Consider the following 16795-nt stretch of genomic DNA (forward strand, 5'->3'; position numbering starts at 1 on the left):
GGGCTGAAGAAGTGGGGGGCACGACCTGATTTTACCACCAAAACCGGGAACTTCTCCATGGTCCAGAGATCGGGACGGCGCCACCCCACAACTGGGAACACGAAGCATGTGGAGAAAAGGACCCCTGGGGTGGGCTCCGGGCCAACAGAACTCCCTTGACAGCCATGTTCCCTTCTCAGGGTCCTCAGGTCCCCTTTTTCCCCATAATTTTCCCAGTCTCATCCTGTGCACCCCAGGATGTCAGCGATGCCCGGAGTCCTGGGGCCGTGTCGGGTGCTAGGACACATTCAGCGATCCCATCCGCCCTGGGCCTCAGTGGCAGGCAGACCTGTACCTTCTGCTTTGCCTGGCCACAGTGGTTTGGGGGAGGCAGTGCCGGGTAGCCAGGTTGGTCGGTACAAATGAATGGGAGTGATGTCTGCTTGCTCCCCACCAGAAGCAGGATCAGACGATCAGACAGCCCCAGGTCCTTCAACCATCCTATTGACGCCCAACCCTCAGCCCCATAGCACCCCAACACCAAGGAGGACAGGAGCATTTATTCATGAGCCTCGTGTCTAGGAGCAACACAGCTTGGGGACATCCCATGGCGGGGCACAAGGCAGCCTGGTCACCCCCCTGACCATCTACTGCCTGATCCTGCCTGCAGCCACTCCTGCTCAGAGCGGGGCCAGGAGCGTGAGGGGCAGCAGGAACAGCAGGACGGAGAGCAGGGAGTTTGGGGGAGCACCGCCACGGGCGTAGTACTGGGCGACGGCAACGTTGGGGTTCCCCTGCGCGGGATCAAACCACATCTGGATGCAGCGACCGCTGCCACGGTGGTAGGACGTGTAGCGGTAGGAGCCAGACCAGATCTGCTTACAGAGCACAGCCGCCGTGGGGAACACAAACTTGAACTTCTGGCACATGGCACCCTTGGGACACTGGTTGGTGCCTGGGGGCGGGCAAGGGGTGAAGTGGGTGAAGGGCTTTGGGAAATGGGTGTTGTCCCCCTGTGCACCGCGCACCCCATGAGGACCCTCACACCCCGACTCACTCACATGCACAGAGGACTCCCACCTGGGTGCTACACCCCCACCCCATGGGGACCCTCACACCCCTGGACCCACTTACAGCCACCAGGGAGGGTGGAAACAGCTTCCCCTGCAGCAAGATGGGAGGTGACTGAAGACCTACAGGAGGGTTGAGGCATGATGGCGGGTGCCCCGCAATCCCCCCCTCACCTGTAGTCCAGTTCCAGCCCTTGTGCCAGTTGACCTTGCAGGTGACAGCATCCTGGCAATCCTCCCACCACTGCTCACAATCCTCCTGGCACAGTGGCACATCCCGGATCCGCTCCTTCCGCCAGCTGGTGTCTGCCTGCAGGGCCCGCGGTTTCCCCCAGTTCACCCCAGGGATCCTGGTGGGTGGGTGAGGGTGGGGTCTGCACCTACCTGCTCAATCCATGGCCCCAGGTTAGGGGAACACTCATAGAGACACGTGTCCTGGATGAAGTGGCGCTTGCACTTCTCTGGCATGACCCCACAGTGGTCCCAGTTGAAGTTGTACAGGTAGGACTGGTCCTGGTGGGCTTCCAAACTGGTGTTGGCAGTGCAGCAGGCATTGTCCTTCCAGAGAACACACTGCACGGGGCAGCTGGGGCTCAGCTGGGACCCATCATGACCCACCAGGACCCACCAGGGCTCAGCTGGGACCTGCTGTGGGTCCAGGGAAAGCAGCAGTGCCCATGAGTGGGTGACACCGGGTGATGGAATTCATGTTGGGGCACAGAGCCCCCCAGCCTCCATCCTGGTGACCCCACAGCAAGTGACACCAGTGGGTGAGTGGATGAAGATCGTACCTGCCCATAGAGCTGCCCCTCAGGGCCAGGCTCTGTTTTATGGTGCTTGGCGTCCATGCAGACGTTGAGCAGCGAGTCCTGCGTCACCCTCACTGCTGCGGTGGCAGCTGGCCAGGCCACCAGCACCAGCAGAGCAAACACCGCTGCCATCGCTCTGCCAGGGCGACAGGAAGTCAGGACGGCAGCACTGAGAGACACGGTGACAGCAGGGACAAAGTCCCCCGCTGTGCACGTGGAAATGCGGCAGCACATGGTCACTGCCCAGGACCACCAACAGTAGGGTCAGGGATCTTACCTGGGGGTGCCAGGGGCTTGGTTCTTACCTGGGGGGCAGCTGGGCTCCAGGTGCTGTGGGACGAGCACAGCTCCTCTCAAAGGTTGTGGCGCAGCACAACCCTTGGCCACTGATCACGGGGTGTGGGAATGTGGCGGGTTGGGCAGCACTGAGGGCAGGGAGGAGACAGTGCACCCTGCTGTGTCCTGGCTTGACACTCATGCCTATCATGCCCCCCCCAACCCTGCATGCAGCTGGGATTCATCCTCCTGGTGCCTGGCTGGGGCCAGCACCAGCCAAAATCCACCTGTGCCTGTTTCTCTTTCCCTCCCGTGGGAGGTGGCCTGATTTCCTGACTCCATCACAGAGGGCAGGACCTGACTCCCCAACACCACAGGGTCTCTGTGAGTGACTGGGGCGGGAACACCACAGTGGGTAAGAGATTGTTGCTGGTGGGGACAGGTACCCCTGTGGGGTCACAGATGGCCACAGGGTAGAGACAGGTACTCCTCTTTGAATTACAGGTGCTCCAGGGGATCACAGGTGTCCCGTGGAGGGGGGGAGCACATACCCTGGGGGAGAGCAGTCACCTGTAGCTGGGGCGAGACAGAAACCCTCCAGTGTGAGACATGCCTTGGGTGGGGGATGGGGGGAAGGGAGGGAGGATACCCTGGAAGTGGCAGATACATCCAAGGTCACACGTGATGCGGGGGGTGCCAGACATGCCCCGGGGGTCACAGACGCCCTGAGGAGGGGGAAAGATTCCCCCTAGTGGGGTCGCAATACCCCCCTCACAGATGACAGATACCCCCACCCAGGCATGACACTTGCCCCCAAAGGAGCAGACACCCCATGACTATCACAGATACCTCCCCACTGGGGTCACTGGTACCCGTGGGGGTCACGTATCCACCATTAGCCACAAGGGAGGCACAGATATTCTGTGGGGATCACAAATACCCCCTCGCTTGGGTCACATATCCCCAGGGGGTCGCAGATAACTCCGGGGGCGGTCACGTACGCCCGGGCCGTCACAGCGATCCCAGACTCGGACGCGCGTGGGGCCCAGCCTCGGGGCTGTCAATCAGCCCCGCACCTGTCAATCAGACGGCGCCCTAGGCCACGCCCAGGCCTCGGCCATTCTTCCCCTTGCGGGCCCGGCCGCGGCACGCACAGCCGCCCTCGCTCTGCGCATGCTCCCTTCGCTGCAACCGCTTCCGGCTCGGGCGAAGCAAGCTTCCGGCTCGGCGGCCGGCGCCGGCCTGGCGCTGCTCCCGCGGCTCCCGCCATGTCCACGCTGTTCCCCTCGCTCCTGCCCCGCCTCACCGAGTCCCTCTGGTTCAACCTCGACCGGCCGTGCGTGGACGAGACCGAGCTGCAGCAGCAGGAGCAGCAGCACCAGGCCTGGGTGGGCACCGGGGCGGGGGAGATGTGGGGCCGCCGGGCCGGGTGTCAGGAGGCCGGGAGCGGGTCCGGGGCTGGGGACGTGGCCCCCCCTCCTTCAGCGGGCGCGGCCGCGGTGCGCGCTGCAGCCCGGAGGCTGTGCCCGGAGTGAGGGTTCACGGGCTCCCCCCGCGTGTTCACCGACTGTGCCCGTGTTTCAGCGTCGGCTCGGACACCGCTACTCTCGCGTCTGTCATCCATGTGTCACACTGACGGGCTCGGTGCCGCCTGTTACTGGAGCTCCCCGTTTACTGTGTGGGGGTTAATTGATAAGATGCTCCCGAACCGAGATTCTTGCACCAGCTCCCAATTAATTAATTAACTGATCTCCTGAGGGAGGCGAGGAGCGGTTTCTGATCCTGGTAACTGAAGAGTGTTTGCCTTGTGAGCGTGGTTTGGTGCTGCAGTGCCCCTGAGTATGGGGGGAAGAACATCTATTTGATTAAAGTTTAAAAAAGATCTCAGTAATTAAGTTTTTATAATTAAATAATAAAGTTTAAATAAATTAAAACCCCAGTACTTAGAAGAGGTTCCAAGTCCCTCTGGTGGGAGGTGCTGACATATTTTAATGGAGCTTTAATTATCTGCTGTGGTTGTGTTCGTCTGGCTGATCAGATGTCTCAGATTTGGTTCTTTTTTGATAAAGAAATACATAAGCTTTGTGTTTGAGCTCCTCATGCCACACACATGGGGACACTGCGAATCCTCTCAGCCCCGAAGTGGCATTGGGACCAGCCTGCCTGGTGCCAGGGTGTTCAGGCAGATGTGCGCAGCTGCTCTTCCCTGCTTGGCGGGGGATGCCAGGGAGGCAGCAGGAAACAGGCACGGTCAGGAATCGACACAAGGCTGAGCTGGAAGGGCCTGTGTGCCAGGGTGTCATGGAGCTGTCGGGATGCTCACCCGCCTCTCTCCCTTCCCCAGCTCCAGAGCATTGCTGAGAAGGACAACAACTTGGTGCCCATAGGAAAGCCAGCATCCGAGGTGGGTGTGTGGGCAGGGAAGTGGGGGGTTGCCACAGGGCTTGAGGGGCAGATGAGGTTGCTGGAGCTGTTGTGTCCACAGCACTATGATGAGGAAGAGGAGGAGGATGATGAAGATGATGAAGACAGCGAAGAGGACTCAGAAGATGATGAGGACATGCAGGATATGGATGAGATGAATGATTATAATGAGTCTCCTGATGATGGGGAGATCAATGAGGTAAATAGTATGAGACCCCAAAGCAGGGGATGTAAAGTGTGTGTGACCCTGAGCATGAGCTGTTTTCTCTCCTTCACTCCCTCTCTTGGGTTCTTGCTCTGGTGGGAGATCTCAAACCTCTTTCTTTCCCAGGTGGACATGGAGGGGACAGAGCAGGATCAGGACCAGTGGATGATCTGATTCTGCCACAACCACACCAAACTGGAGGCTGGGGGAGAGCCTTTGCCCCCCATGGCTCTGGGGGACAGTTCAGTGAAGGTCCCTCCCCCTGCCATGGGTGCTGTGTGGGGCAGGGGGTTCAGAGGAAAGCCCCCCAGGAAAGCCAGAGGGGAGACTGGCACGTTGAAGCTGACACATCTTTTCTAATAAACTCAGTTTTCAAGAAGACAACCCCAATCTGGTGTTTGAGGCCACCAGGGCAGCAGGGGTTACCACCCAGGCAAGTGTAGGGCTGCTCCCCACCATCCACTGGTTTGCCTGGCAGACCTCCCTGTGCACTGCAGGAGCACTGCAGGGAATGAGCCCCGTCATTACCCACTGTGCCCCACCACAGATCACAGCAGCCACTGCATTTCCTCCAGAGAGCATGTTGAGGCCAAGGCAGGGGGCTGGGGACCCGTAACTCCCGTGATAACCGTGGCCACCGCATGGCCGAGGCTTGCCGCCCGCTCAGTGGGTACTGGTGTAGCGGAGCTCAGCGATACCGTCAGGAATGCCACGGAAGTACTCCAGCCTGGCGCGGTGCACCTTGCAGTGGTATTTGCCGCAGGTCTTGGCGTACTGCAGGAAATGGGGTGCCCCAGGGAAGAGGACATTATCAGCCAGGATGGTGGCCCCCTCAGCCAGCAGCTGGTGGCTCTCCAGCAACTGTAGGTCCCGCAGGTAGCAGCGTTTCCAGTGATCCATGAAGACCAAGTTGGCATTCATCAGGCCGTGCTTCTCCCGCAGGCGGGGTATCACCTCCTCCGAGGGGCCCACAATCAGCTCCACCTGTGCTGCAGCACCCTCAGTCACTGGGGCAGGGTGTCAGGGTGCCCACCCACCACCCTGCTTCACAGGGTGCTGAGAGGTCCCCGTGGGACAGGACCTTTCCCACACGCAGTACCCAGCAGGCGCCGCAGTCCCTGCCACAGCAGGGAAGGACCCCCGCCCGTCTCCTCCCCGGTTTCACGTGCAGAGCTGGGCTTTATCCCAGCGCCCGGGTGCTCACCGTCTGCTCGCTGAAGCCGGCCAGGCGGATGACCTTCTCGGCCACGGCAGCGTGTTGGGGGTCCCCCTCGATGGTGTAGAGACGGGCTCCTGGGGGCAGCCCCTGTGCCAGCAGCACGGTGCCATAGCCACAGTATGTGCCCAGCTCCAGCACCCGCAGTGGTGCCTGCTCCGACAGCACCCGCTCCACGATCCGCCCTGACACGGCATGTGCCTCTCAGCACCCACAAACCTGTGCCACCCCAGCCCTGGGCAGGGTGAAGGTGCCAAGCAGTTCCCCGTGCCCAGAGGGATGGAGGGGAGGAGCTGTGCCAGAAATGCCACAGCCAGGTCGATGATGCCATAGCCGTACCAACAGTGCCATGGCTGTGCTGGCAGTGCAGTGGCCATGTCAATGGTGCCCCAATCATGCCAATGATACTACGGCCGTATCAACAATGCCACCGCCATGCCAGTGGTGCTGTGACCGCACCAGCACTGTCACAGCCGTGTCAGTGGTGCCATGGCCGTACTAACGGTGCTATGGCCATACCCAGTGCCATGCCCCGTGTGGTATGAGCAGGCAAGGGTGGCACTCACCTTTGTCAGGCCCCACACAGCTGAGGTGCTCACAGTGGTAGCACCAGTGATCGAAGGTCTGGAGGATGTGGTGGGGGTCCCCAGGGATGGCATGTGTCAGCAGGTACTGGAAGGCACGCTGCTCCCGCGAGGTGCCAGTGAGCCGATCCCGCAGCCAGGGCACCAGCACTGCCCGGTACAGCAGCATCAGGTAGTGCCGGTACCGGATCAGCAGGGTGACAATGAAGGGGAGGAAGGCCAGGGCAATCGCCGGAGACACCATCACAAGCGGGTGAGGCTGTGATTTTTGCAGTTAATGAGTTGACTTTGTTAGTTTCCTACTTATCTTGGGAGTTCTGCCAAATGGGAAGTTCTGCACTCTTTCTCTCCACTACCAGTAGCATAACCTTGGGCCCAGGCTTTGAAAATCTCCCCTGTGCAGAGATCATTGAAGCATTGTGAGCCCTAAACCATAACAAAGCAAATCTATCCCCTCACAGGAGATGCAGTGGTAGGGCATCTTCCCCGGGTGCCAGCCTCACAGCTCCCACTCATGCCCCGAGTTGGCTGTACTGTGCACCCCCTGGAAGTACCTTTCCCTGGGCTCCAGTGCTGCTGGCCTGCAGGGCTGGGGCACCCGAGGATGCTGTGGAGGTCCCTAGGCCAGGGGGACCCACCTGCCAGCATCCAGATATTGGGGTCGGCAGGGCTGGCATCCCGGGGGATTGTGCTGCTGTGAGGGGCCATGTACAGCACAACCCTTGCACCCCCTTTGGTCCAGCGTTGCTGCTCCCATCCCCCATATCCTGCACCTCACACCCTGCTCCCCACACCCTGCTGCTGACACCCTGAGCTGTTGGGGCTGCACAGCCACAGAGACAGGATAGGGCAATGGGGGTGGCACCTACCTGTCCCCACACTCCAGGCAGGCAGAGGCAGGCAGGCAGCCCTGTGTGGAACCCTGCTTCCACTCAGTTATTTATTGATGGTGTCACCTCAGCTGCAGCTGCTATCAGAGCTCCGGTTACCAGCCCAGTGCGGCAGGAAATGTGTCTTAGGTTGCAATGCAATATGTAACCAAAAGTATGTATTCTATTACCATCTGTTAAAACCAGGTGGGGCAGTGTTCTTTATCTCTTCCATGACACATCCCTCATAACTCTTGGGGGGGGAGGGGGGGGCCAGGGCAGATATCCTCTGTTAATGGGCCAGCTGTTAAAACTAGATGGGGAAGTTTTCTTCCTCTCTTCCACAACCAGTCCTCCCTCCGGGGGATATCTTCTGTTAATGGGCCATTGAGTCTCACTGCATGACTGATAAAATACATCATCCCATTGTGAGATCCTCCACCCAGGGGAGGAGCCAAGCATTTCTTCCTGGATATAATCTGGGATTTGGAACACCACAGTCAGCCTTTTTCCATTGGATTCACAGTGGAAGACCAGACCCTTCTATACCACCACTGGATATTCAGAAGAAAACTACACCCTTCTACAGGATCATTGCTTCGACAGAACCACACCTGTCACTTCAGGAGGACTGCCATCACCATTTAATCGGACGGCTACCAACACCCTGACCAACAAGGTGTCAGGTTGTATTCTGACTCTGTCAGTGTTTTTGTACTACTGCATGTTATTGAATTTTCCTATTAAATTATTCTTCCGACTTGGGATCTCCCGCTGGTTTGCTTTCAAACCAGCACACAACAGATGGGGCCAGGCAGGGGCTGGGAGATAGTCCTGGCCTGCACAAGGCGGCCTGGAGCTGGTGTGTAGTATTAGGAGCTGATACTGGAGCTGGAGTCCTGTCACTGTGCCCTGAGAACACTGGGTACTGGAAACACTGGGCAATAGGAGCATGGGGAGCCAGAAGCACTGGGCACCAGGGGACTGGAAATCAGTGGACACTGGGGACACTGTGGGTGGTGGGGACACCATTGGGAGCACTGGGGGTGTGGAGGGTTGGGGTACTGGGATCTGTTGTGGTTTAGGGATGGTACTCCCCTGTTCAGTGCCCCCACCAAGACCCCCCAAACCATGCCCATTCCCTCGCTCCCCTGCTTTCCTCTCCCCCTTCCCACAGTGGCAGGATGGAGAGGAGAATTGGGGGCACAAAATATAAAGATCTCAGGCTGAGATAAGAACAATTTACTGGCTATAAGAAAATGAACATTAACAGCAACAATATTAATCATAGGGGGTACAAGAAAAGAAAAGATTCACATGGAAGACCCCTCTCCTGATAACAGATGATTCCAGATGGCTCCCTCTGCCAATTTACTCGACAGTGAGTTGGTGTATGACAAGGGTGTGCTCTGTACAAACCTGTGCCACAAGGACTCTGTACACTGGACATCTGGGCCTACAGAGGACTTTGTTTTTCAAATCCCTATAGCAGACTCAATCTCCAGCACAGCTAATTCTCTCCAAGATACTGGGTACCTTGCTCCATGGTGTTCCACTTGTCTCAGTGCACTACTCGATCATCCTTGAGAGAATGCCCTTCCCTCATGCTTGACAGGAGTTGCCTTCAGAGCCTGAGAGATTTTGTCCTCTTCCCGATGCCCTTGTCAATGTTCTCATCCCAGGACAAGCATCCCAGTTGCCTGGCTTCACTACCATCCCTTCCATCCTGTGGGCCAGGATATCCCAGCACTGGAGTAGCCAGGTCACCAGGGCCTCACCTAACTGCTGGCTGGAACCTTTTCACACATCTTTCACACAGCTCACCCGGGGACGTGGACCAGGTGATTTTCTCTGGCCCTACCTCCTCCTCCTGTTCTGAGGGCCCTGCTTTGTCATCCCTCACTAACTGCACTGATTTTGTCTTGGTTCCTTCTTCCATGTAGGGGTGACTGCTCCCAGCATGGGTTATTGCCCCACTTCAGCTGCAGTTGGTTGAGGCAGCAGTGCCTGTTGCTCTGTTTCCTCCTCCTCCCCTGAGGGTGCTGTCTGCTGACCACCAGTGTCCAATAAAGAGTAGCCAGGGTCCAACGCACTGCAGTAAGCTGCTCATCTCTGGAGTTGCCACAGCATTCTCCTTGCAAATATTCTGTCACTTTATCAGTCTTGTTATTGTTCAGGGGTGAACTCCCAAACCACTGGAGCAGAGAATTTCTCAGAAATTTGGCCAATTTTCTCACACATCCCATGCCACTCATGACAATTCCCCCTTGGGACAGGTCTCTGAATGGCCTTCTTGGAAATCCCTGTTCTGCCTCCAAACGTGACTCTAAAGAGTGTGGACTGCACTGAGACATAGCAGACATAGCAACAAGAACATACTTCCCTACCATCCAAAGGGAATTCAAAATTCTCAAAAGCTGTTTTAACAGGGCTGAAGGATGAAAAGGGGGGAAAATCATCCTTCCCCTGTTCCCCCTACAGACTGGGTACAGTTATTAATGGACTCCCAAAGGCAGTGCTGAAGTAAGGGCAGGAGAGCAGCACTGAATTCACATCCCAGAGTACCCTCACTGACCTTGGTGTTATCATGTCATAAACTCATAGCCCACAGTAATGCAACCAAGAAATGCCGATGCTTGTCCCTGCTCTGTAAAATGTCACCCGGAGGAGCACGTACAGGAATACAGGAGTAGAGCCAGGGTTAGGTGCCATACCCACATGAACAGACCAAGCACCACTGTGACCAGTGGCTCTGGATCTAATACAGCAAATGCGGAGATCAAAGGATTGTTGTCTCAACCCTTAGTGCCCCATGCTGGGTGACAAATAAGGACAGTCGTGGTTTAGCCCCAGCCAGCAGCCAAGCCCAACACATCCGCTTGCCCACTCCCCCATCGGCAAGCTCAGGGAGAGAGTTGGAAGGGTAAAAGCTGGAAAACTCGTGGGTTGAGATTGAGATAAAGACAGATTAATAGGGAAAGCAAAGACCAGACACACAAGCAAAGCAAAACAGGGAATTAAGCCACCGCTTTGCATGGGGAAGCAGACGCACAGCTGTTCCAGGAGAGCAAGGCCCCATCACGTTACAGTTATTTGGGAAGACAAACACCATCACTCCACACATCCTCCTCTTCCTCATTCTCGCCCCACTTTATATTGCGAACACTGGAAGACCTGGGGACAAACACAGGGAGCCCCGGGAGCAGGCGGTCTGAGGGCGGGAGCGCTCTCGGAACACACCGGGAGCGCTGAGGGGGAGGCGGCGGCGCGCGGGGAGCAGGCACGTGACCTCAGGCGGAAGGCCGCGTGACGAGCACCGGCGCGTCCCACGTGACGCCACAGCGCGCGCCCGCGGCGGCGGGCGCGGCCGTGCGCGTGCGCGAGCGCGTTTCCCCGCCGCTCACGTGACCGGGGAGGGTGTGACTCGGCGATCACGTGACCGCGCGGCGGGCCCGTCCCGGAGCCGGGGCCGCGCTCGCCATGGGCTGCTGCTACAGCAGCGAGGCCGAGGCCTCCGACCAGGTGGGCCTGGCGCCGGGGGGACACGAGGCCCGCGGCGGGGGGCGGTGCCGGGAGGGACGCCCGGCCCCACTCCCGGCTCCCCCGGGGCTGCCCGGTCGCGGGGGAGGCAGGCGGCGCGCGTCCCCGGCGGGGCCCGGCGCTTCCCCGCTCCCGGGCAGTCTCTGAGCGCGGCTCCCGCCTGTCGTGGCCGTCGTGTCGCTCGTTCCTCGCGTGTGTCCCCTTGGTGCCGCGGGGGCTGGAGGCGGGGGCTCGGGGGTCATGCCAGACCCTTTCCCCGTGCCGCTGCAGGTGTAAGTCCGAGGCCTCAAACGGCACCGGCGGGAGCAGCGCCAGCTTTTCCTTCTTGGAACGGCGTGACTGCCACGCAGCCCAGGGGCCGGGGCAGAACTGGGGCTGTCACCTGTCCCGCGAAACTTAATCCGCGGCAGCGGCGAGAGCTCTGCTGTGACAGCCCGTCCCCACTTGCGTCCTGAGAAAGGAAGGAGAAGGGCCTGGGCTAGAGTATCGCAGCAGCATTTCCCAGCAGGAGGAAGGGAGAGGAAACTTCTGGCCGGCGAGGAGCTGGAGATGCCACCGATGGCGTGCATGGAGGAGTGGTTGCACTCCCAGCTCGCTGTGGGTCACAGGCTGAGGGTCCTTTCAGGACAAGACAGACGTGGAAGTACTTGAACATGTCCAGAGAAGGGAAGGAGCTGGAGCACAAGGAGTGGCCGAGGGAGCTGAGGGTGCTCAGCCTGCAAAAAGGAGGCTCAACATGACCTCACTCTCCACAACTCCCTGAAAGGAGGGCGGAGCCAGGTGGAGATCTGGCTCTGCTCCCGGGTAACAAGCAACAAGACAGGAGGAAAGGGACTCTGGTTGTGCCGTGGGGGGTTTAGGTTAGCTGTTTGGAAAAATTTCCCTAAAAGTGTTGTACAGCCCTGGCACAGGCTGCCTAGAAAATTCAACTCAGAAGAATCTCTCTGCCCAACAGTGAAGGAGAGATGCTGAAAAAAGTTATTACTGCTTCCTGACTCACAGGCTTGGTTGTTCATTTAAAGATCCCCAAGCACTATCTGCCTTGTTGGAGTCCCCATCCCTGGAGAGATTTAAAAGCCATATAGACTTGGCACTTGGGGACGTGGTTTGGTGGTGCGCTTGGCAGTGCTGGGAGAACAGTTGAGTTCAGAGGGTTTTTCTAGTTTTACTGATTCTGTGATCGTGTTCTCTTGGGTGTCTGCACCCATGATCTCCCTGGTGGGCTCTCCTCACAGCCCCTCCAGCACCATTCAGACAAGCCAGAGGATCAAGGGCTGAGCTGCGGCTCTGCACCTCCTGGAGTGAGTGGGGGAACATGCCCTGTGACTCTGGGAACTCCCCACCCCACAGGGTGCCTGGGCTATGGCAGGTGGGGTTCACCTGGCTGGGCTGAGCCCCCTGCTATGCCAGGGTGGGCTCTGTGTGGTGCCCAGTCAGGGGTGGGGCCACGGTAGGTCCTCATTAGCTGTGAGGTTTCATGCAGGTTGATGGTGGCTGCAGACTCCTGCTGCAGGATTGGCCCCTCCAAATGTGCTGCCTGATTTCAGCCACACTTGCTGCCTTTGTGGATGGGGGGGCTTCAGCTGGGAAAAAGCAAAAGCATTGGGCAAAGAGGTGCATGGCAGAGCTGAGGCTGTTCTGGGTTACGCTGGGATGCACATGGAGCCCTCCTGGCAGGTGAGGGAAGGGTGAGACTCGCCTCATCCCATGGGGTTAATGGTGCTGGTGTGGGGAAGCCAGGCTGATTTTCCTCTTGCCTTTCACTCAGGAAGAAGAGACGAAGCGGCTGCTGGAGCCAGCAGCCAGCCCACCCAACAAGGTGCTGAACGGAGCGGAGCAGAGCTATCACAGCCTCCCGTCGGCACGGACCGATGAGCAGGCCATGCTGTCCTCCATCCTCGCCAAAACGGCCATGTAAGCCTCAGGCTGTGCCCGTGGGGCGGGCAGCACGCCTCGGGGACCAGCGGTGACCCTGGAGGTGGCACGCAGGTGGGGGGCTGCCTGGCCGTGGGCCCCGCTGATCGGCCGTATGTGCTGAGGGGAAGGGGGGAGCTGTGGCAGAGCCCCCACGTCCCTCTGCCCGCAGACAGCCCCCTCCCTCAGCTTTGAGCCCCATGGGGACACAGAGACAAGAGCCCAGATGTGAGGTGACTCCTCAGCTGCTGGGCTGGAAATAGGGGCAGGGTTTGGATAAGAAAGGGAGTATGTGGAGATGTGGAGAGGGTGGCTGGGGGTGCAGCAGCCCTGTGTCCCCTTCTGAGGCGGCTTTTTCTCAAATGCAGAGGCACAGTGTGGGGAGAGGGCTGTGTCCAGCCTGGCTGGGAGGGCTTTTAGATGCTCGTAGGCCCCTTTGCTCCCCTGCCTGACATTGGGGAGCTAGTAGCCACTGGTGTGTGTGTCCAACATGCAAGGCCACAGCAGCTCTGAGCGCTACTTTGCTGTGGGGTGCACACAATGAGGCTGCAGCAGGGCCCTGGGCAAGCGCCCAGGTCCTCTGTGAGCCCAGGGCCCAGTACTGGGACTCTCAGGACCTCTGCCAAGCACATTTTTGTCCCAGTGGTTCTTTTTTCCCTCAGGTGGCTGCATTCCAAGCTCTCTAGAGCCCAGAGCAGCCCCCAGCTTCCTGCAGCCTCTGCCTGCCTCTGCCACAGGGCAGCTGTGGGCAAACAGTCCCTGGCATTTCCTGTCTGGCCAACAGCCACTCCAGCCTGGCACACTTGTGTCCAGCTGGCAGCATTCATTGGGCGAGTTTGGCCTTGAGGTGTTTGTTTTAGGGTGCTGGCGGGTGCTGGATTTTGTCTGCCCTGGTCAGAGGATGCTCTGAGAGGGGGAGGGAACTCAGGGGGAGCAGTGAGCCTCCAGTGGGAGCCACTGTCTTGTATCTCTGCAGCAACATCATCGACGTGTCAGCAGCGGATTCCCAGGGCATGGAGCAGCATGAGTACATGGACAGAGCCAGGCAGTACAGGTGGGATCTGCGCCTCTCCCCTGGGTGCCCACAGTCCCTTCGCAGCCATGTGTGTCCCTTGGCAGGTCCCGGGGGTTTTGTTCTGGGGGAGCGAACTCGGCACGTAGAAGGGCTGCCGCATCTCGGAGAGCAGGGTGCAGCCTGCGCAGGGAGGGCCCGTGGCAGTGCAGCAGGACAAAGGGCTCCTGTGTTCACCCAGCCCTTGGGGCAGATGGTGGGGGGCTGGATGTGACTGTTTCTGCTTGAAAGCTGCCTGTGTGGGAGAGCTAGAAGCTCCCTCGTCCTCCTGCTGCAGGGAGTGAAGAGGGCTGGATGCTGTGAGTGCAGCACCTCTGCTCTCCCATTCTTCCCCTGGGGGTGCTGGGTGCCTGTGAGTCCCTTCTGGCTGTTCCCGTGTCTTGGCATGGCACTGATGTTCGCTGCTCTCCCCTCACAGCACGCGCCTGGCCATGCTCAGCAACAACCTGACGCACTGGAAGAAGCTCCCACTGCTGCCATCTCTGACTAACCAACCACACCAAGTGCTCGCCAGTGACCCTGTCCCCTTCGCCGACCTGCAGCAGGTGAGCAGGGCTGGGGTGAGCCCTGGGTCTCCCTAGAGACACATCCTCATCCTGGAGGAGCAGTGATGCCCTCCTGGCTTGTCCAGAGCCCTGACACAACTTGTTAGAGCTGAGGGCAAAGCCTAGGTCAGGTTTTAGGCCTTGTTACGGGTGGGGACAAAGCCCAGGAGGGGTTTAGGGGCTTGTTAGGGCTGGAGGCTAACCACCTGCAACAGTTTCTTTGGGATAGTTTCAGTAGCCACCGGTGACACAGCCATGTCCTCGTGCCCGCAGGTGTCCCGGATAGCTGCCTATGCCTTCAGTGCGCTCTCACAGATCCGTGTCGACGCCAAAGAAGAACTGGTTGTACAGTTTGGCATCCCCTGAATCTGCCCCCACCACCGCTGTTTCACGGCTTTGGGTTGTTTTTGTTTTTTTTCCCCATTTTTTTCCCTTTATCCCTTCTCTCCCCGTGCTGCTGCCACAGAACTTGGACAGATTGGACAGACCCTGTTTCCTACGAAATGCCAAGGCGCCCATCATTGGCATGTCGTGCCCACCTGCACTGCTTGAGGCTTTCTCCTCCTCGTGGGCGTGTGTGGGGAGGAGGCTGTGACAGCTGGACACTGCCTTGCACAGGGATGAGCACAAAGGGAACAGCCGGTGCAAGGAGGCCCTGGTGTGGGTCAGCACCATGTGCCAGGTCACCAGGACGGGTGGGCTGGAGCCAGGCAGATGTGATGCTCTGTGTGGGGCCTGGTGGCTCCAACACCATCCCTTCTCCATTTTACATGTTTAGATCTTTAATTTGGTTGTTTATTTGGTTTTGTTTGGTTTTTTTTTTTTTTTTTAATAACTATTATTTTTTGCCACAGTAGATAAAGCCACGTTTATCCAGTGCCTGTCTCCACTGTTCTCTGTTGGACACAGCATGGATGTGATGGGGGAGCCATGCCCTGGTGGGGTTACACACATCTGTCTGTCCCTTGTCACCTCTTTGATCATGTCCCACAGGGCCAAGAGGACAAGGGGACAGGGAATGTATGATGACCCACCTTTAAGGGGAAGGAAGCACCTAAGAGTCATGAATGCTCATGGTTGAAAGGAATGTCAAAAGTCAGAAGGTTTACAAATAATCAGAAACTTTTATTAGTAAATTACACATGTGGCGTGGAAATTGCAGGGTACTTTTTTTGTGGATTGGTTTCCTCATCCTGAAGATGGATTTCTCATTTTCTATGCAAATTAGTTATTATGCACAGTCTGTTCTTCCAGGTCTTCCTGGAAATGGGTCAGAGGGGTTTTGGGGTCTTTAGTGGTCTTAATCCCTCCCTATAGTCCATGCCCACTTCCTGCCACTCCGTCCTGTGCTTATGCTGTACTGTTCTGTGTTTACCAGCTTTACCACTAACTACAACAAGGATGATTTTCCAGTGCTCTGCCCCTCTTCAGCCACATCTCGTTCTTTGTCATGGCGTGTTAATATCAACAGTTCTTGTTTATTACCAACAGTCCTTGCTTGACTCCACAGCCATCCCATTATCTATGAGACATATACATTAGCGCTCATATTCTCGGAATAGAATGCTTAGTGAGACTTTGGACTGCAGTTTATAGGGTCATTAGAAAGTGGACTTCAGTATGCATTAGCCCCTTATAATTGAGAGCTCAAGGGTCTCACTTTGGATTGGTGTCTAGAAGGTCGCAAGGGAGTGGGCTTTAGTCATAGAAATTTTCCATCCTGGCCACAATTTGAGTTGGTTGAAGGTTCAACAACAAAAATACTAATCCACTTGGGTTGTTACTCAGGCAAGAAAAGTAAGTTTTCAGGTCTGTTCATTGAAAAACAGATGCTTGATGAACGTGTGTTAGTTCCTCCTCAAGAGGAGCTTAGCCCATGTGCTGTTTGTGAAGGTCGAGGCCTAACAAGCGTTTCTCAAATCTTGGTGGGGCCTGGGTGGTGGTAGGGCATGTGTCACCACAATCCAGTCCATGACTAAACTTCTCTGGGCCTCTACAGGATGAAATAGGACTGTGGCCATGGGGACAAGCCCAGGACCCCAAAAGTGAGATGAGGCCCCACTCACTAGTAGGTCAGGACAGGTTTTGGGGCTGGTGAGGATTCCTGCCTAACTGGCACTGCAGGACAAAGTGAGGTGTCTGCATGTGACACACCACCAGAGTCCCCCACATGTCCCCTGACTCACTGTGGACTTCCAGTACTCTGTGCCCTGCAGGTGGCCCCACACAACCCCCTCCACTTGTCACATAACCCCCCATGATGTGTCCTCACGTCTGAGTGGGGGCCTGAGA

General features: G+C 57.6%; 4 protein-coding genes across 10 annotated transcripts; 2 read left to right on the forward strand and 2 right to left on the reverse strand.

Moving 5' to 3' along the window:
• Window positions 1-548: 548 nt before the first annotated feature.
• Window positions 549-3290, reverse strand: LOC120747865 (folate receptor alpha-like). 5 transcript variants are annotated; one of them, XM_040053931.1, is made up of 6 exons: window positions 3211-3290; window positions 2164-2283; window positions 1841-1994; window positions 1434-1622; window positions 1224-1359; window positions 549-934 (listed from the first exon to the last, which is right to left on the reverse strand). In XM_040053931.1, exons 3-6 carry the CDS (start codon window positions 1988-1990, stop codon window positions 660-662), a joined length of 750 nt encoding a protein of 249 aa, XP_039909865.1. In that variant the 5' UTR covers window positions 1991-1994; window positions 2164-2283; window positions 3211-3290; the 3' UTR covers window positions 549-659. The 5 variants fall into 5 exon arrangements, with proteins under 5 accessions (XP_039909865.1, XP_039909872.1, XP_039909841.1 ...); XM_040053938.1 differs by having other exon boundaries at window positions 1841-2027; XM_040053907.2 differs by lacking the exon at window positions 3211-3290 and having other exon boundaries at window positions 1841-2027; window positions 2164-2957.
• Window positions 3291-3312: 22 nt separating this feature from the next.
• ANAPC15 (anaphase promoting complex subunit 15) lies at window positions 3313-5147 on the forward strand. Of its 2 annotated transcripts, XM_040053952.2 has the most exons (4): window positions 3331-3522; window positions 4479-4538; window positions 4620-4757; window positions 4890-5147. In XM_040053952.2, the coding sequence occupies exons 1-4, from the start codon at window positions 3403-3405 to the stop codon at window positions 4935-4937; spliced, it is 366 nt and encodes a 121-aa protein (XP_039909886.1). In that variant the 5' UTR covers window positions 3331-3402; the 3' UTR covers window positions 4938-5147. The 2 variants fall into 2 exon arrangements, with proteins under 2 accessions (XP_039909882.1, XP_039909886.1); XM_040053948.2 differs by having other exon boundaries at window positions 3313-3522; window positions 4479-5147.
• Window positions 5148-5426: 279 nt separating this feature from the next.
• On the reverse strand, window positions 5427-6807 carry LOC120747909 (transmembrane O-methyltransferase homolog). Its single transcript, XM_040053963.2, is given in 3 exon segments — window positions 5427-5807; window positions 5956-6164; window positions 6546-6807. Coding segments are annotated over 3 exon segments (852 nt in total).
• Window positions 6808-10833: 4026 nt separating this feature from the next.
• LAMTOR1 (late endosomal/lysosomal adaptor, MAPK and MTOR activator 1) lies at window positions 10834-15659 on the forward strand. 2 transcript variants are annotated; one of them, XM_040053647.2, is made up of 5 exons: window positions 10834-10954; window positions 12741-12886; window positions 13863-13940; window positions 14377-14503; window positions 14777-15659. In XM_040053647.2, the coding sequence occupies exons 1-5, from the start codon at window positions 10913-10915 to the stop codon at window positions 14867-14869; spliced, it is 486 nt and encodes a 161-aa protein (XP_039909581.1). In that variant the 5' UTR covers window positions 10834-10912; the 3' UTR covers window positions 14870-15659. The 2 variants fall into 2 exon arrangements, with proteins under 2 accessions (XP_039909581.1, XP_039909589.1); XM_040053655.2 differs by lacking the exon at window positions 10834-10954 and adding an exon at window positions 12499-12649.
• The last annotated feature ends 1136 nt before the right edge of the window (window positions 15660-16795 follow it).

The sequence above is a fragment of the Hirundo rustica genome, chromosome 2 (genome assembly GCF_015227805.2).
Source record: "Hirundo rustica isolate bHirRus1 chromosome 2, bHirRus1.pri.v3, whole genome shotgun sequence".
Lineage (NCBI taxonomy): Eukaryota > Metazoa > Chordata > Aves > Passeriformes > Hirundinidae > Hirundo > Hirundo rustica.

Coding starts and splice junctions, on each gene's coding strand:
- LOC120747865 (XM_040053907.2), bottom strand. CDS start 2,345: ATGATAGGCATGAGTGTCAAGCCAGGACACAGCAGGGTGCACTGTCTC. Junction 2,028..2,163: donor GGAGCCCAGCTGCCCCCCAG/GTAAGAACCAAG, acceptor CGTGTCTCTCAG/TGCTGCCGTCCTGACTTCCT. Junction 1,360..1,433: donor TGGGGCCATGGATTGAGCAG/GTAGGTGCAGAC, acceptor CGGGCCCTGCAG/GCAGACACCAGCTGGCGGAA.
- ANAPC15 (XM_040053948.2), top strand. CDS start 3,403: ATGTCCACGCTGTTCCCCTCGCTCCTGCCCCGCCTCACCGAGTCCCTC. Junction 3,523..4,478: donor AGCAGCAGCACCAGGCCTGG/GTGGGCACCGGG, acceptor TCCCTTCCCCAG/CTCCAGAGCATTGCTGAGAA.
- LAMTOR1 (XM_040053647.2), top strand. CDS start 10,913: ATGGGCTGCTGCTACAGCAGCGAGGCCGAGGCCTCCGACCAG. Junction 10,955..12,740: donor AGGCCGAGGCCTCCGACCAG/GTGGGCCTGGCG, acceptor CCTTTCACTCAG/GAAGAAGAGACGAAGCGGCT. Junction 12,887..13,862: donor ATCCTCGCCAAAACGGCCAT/GTAAGCCTCAGG, acceptor GTATCTCTGCAG/CAACATCATCGACGTGTCAG.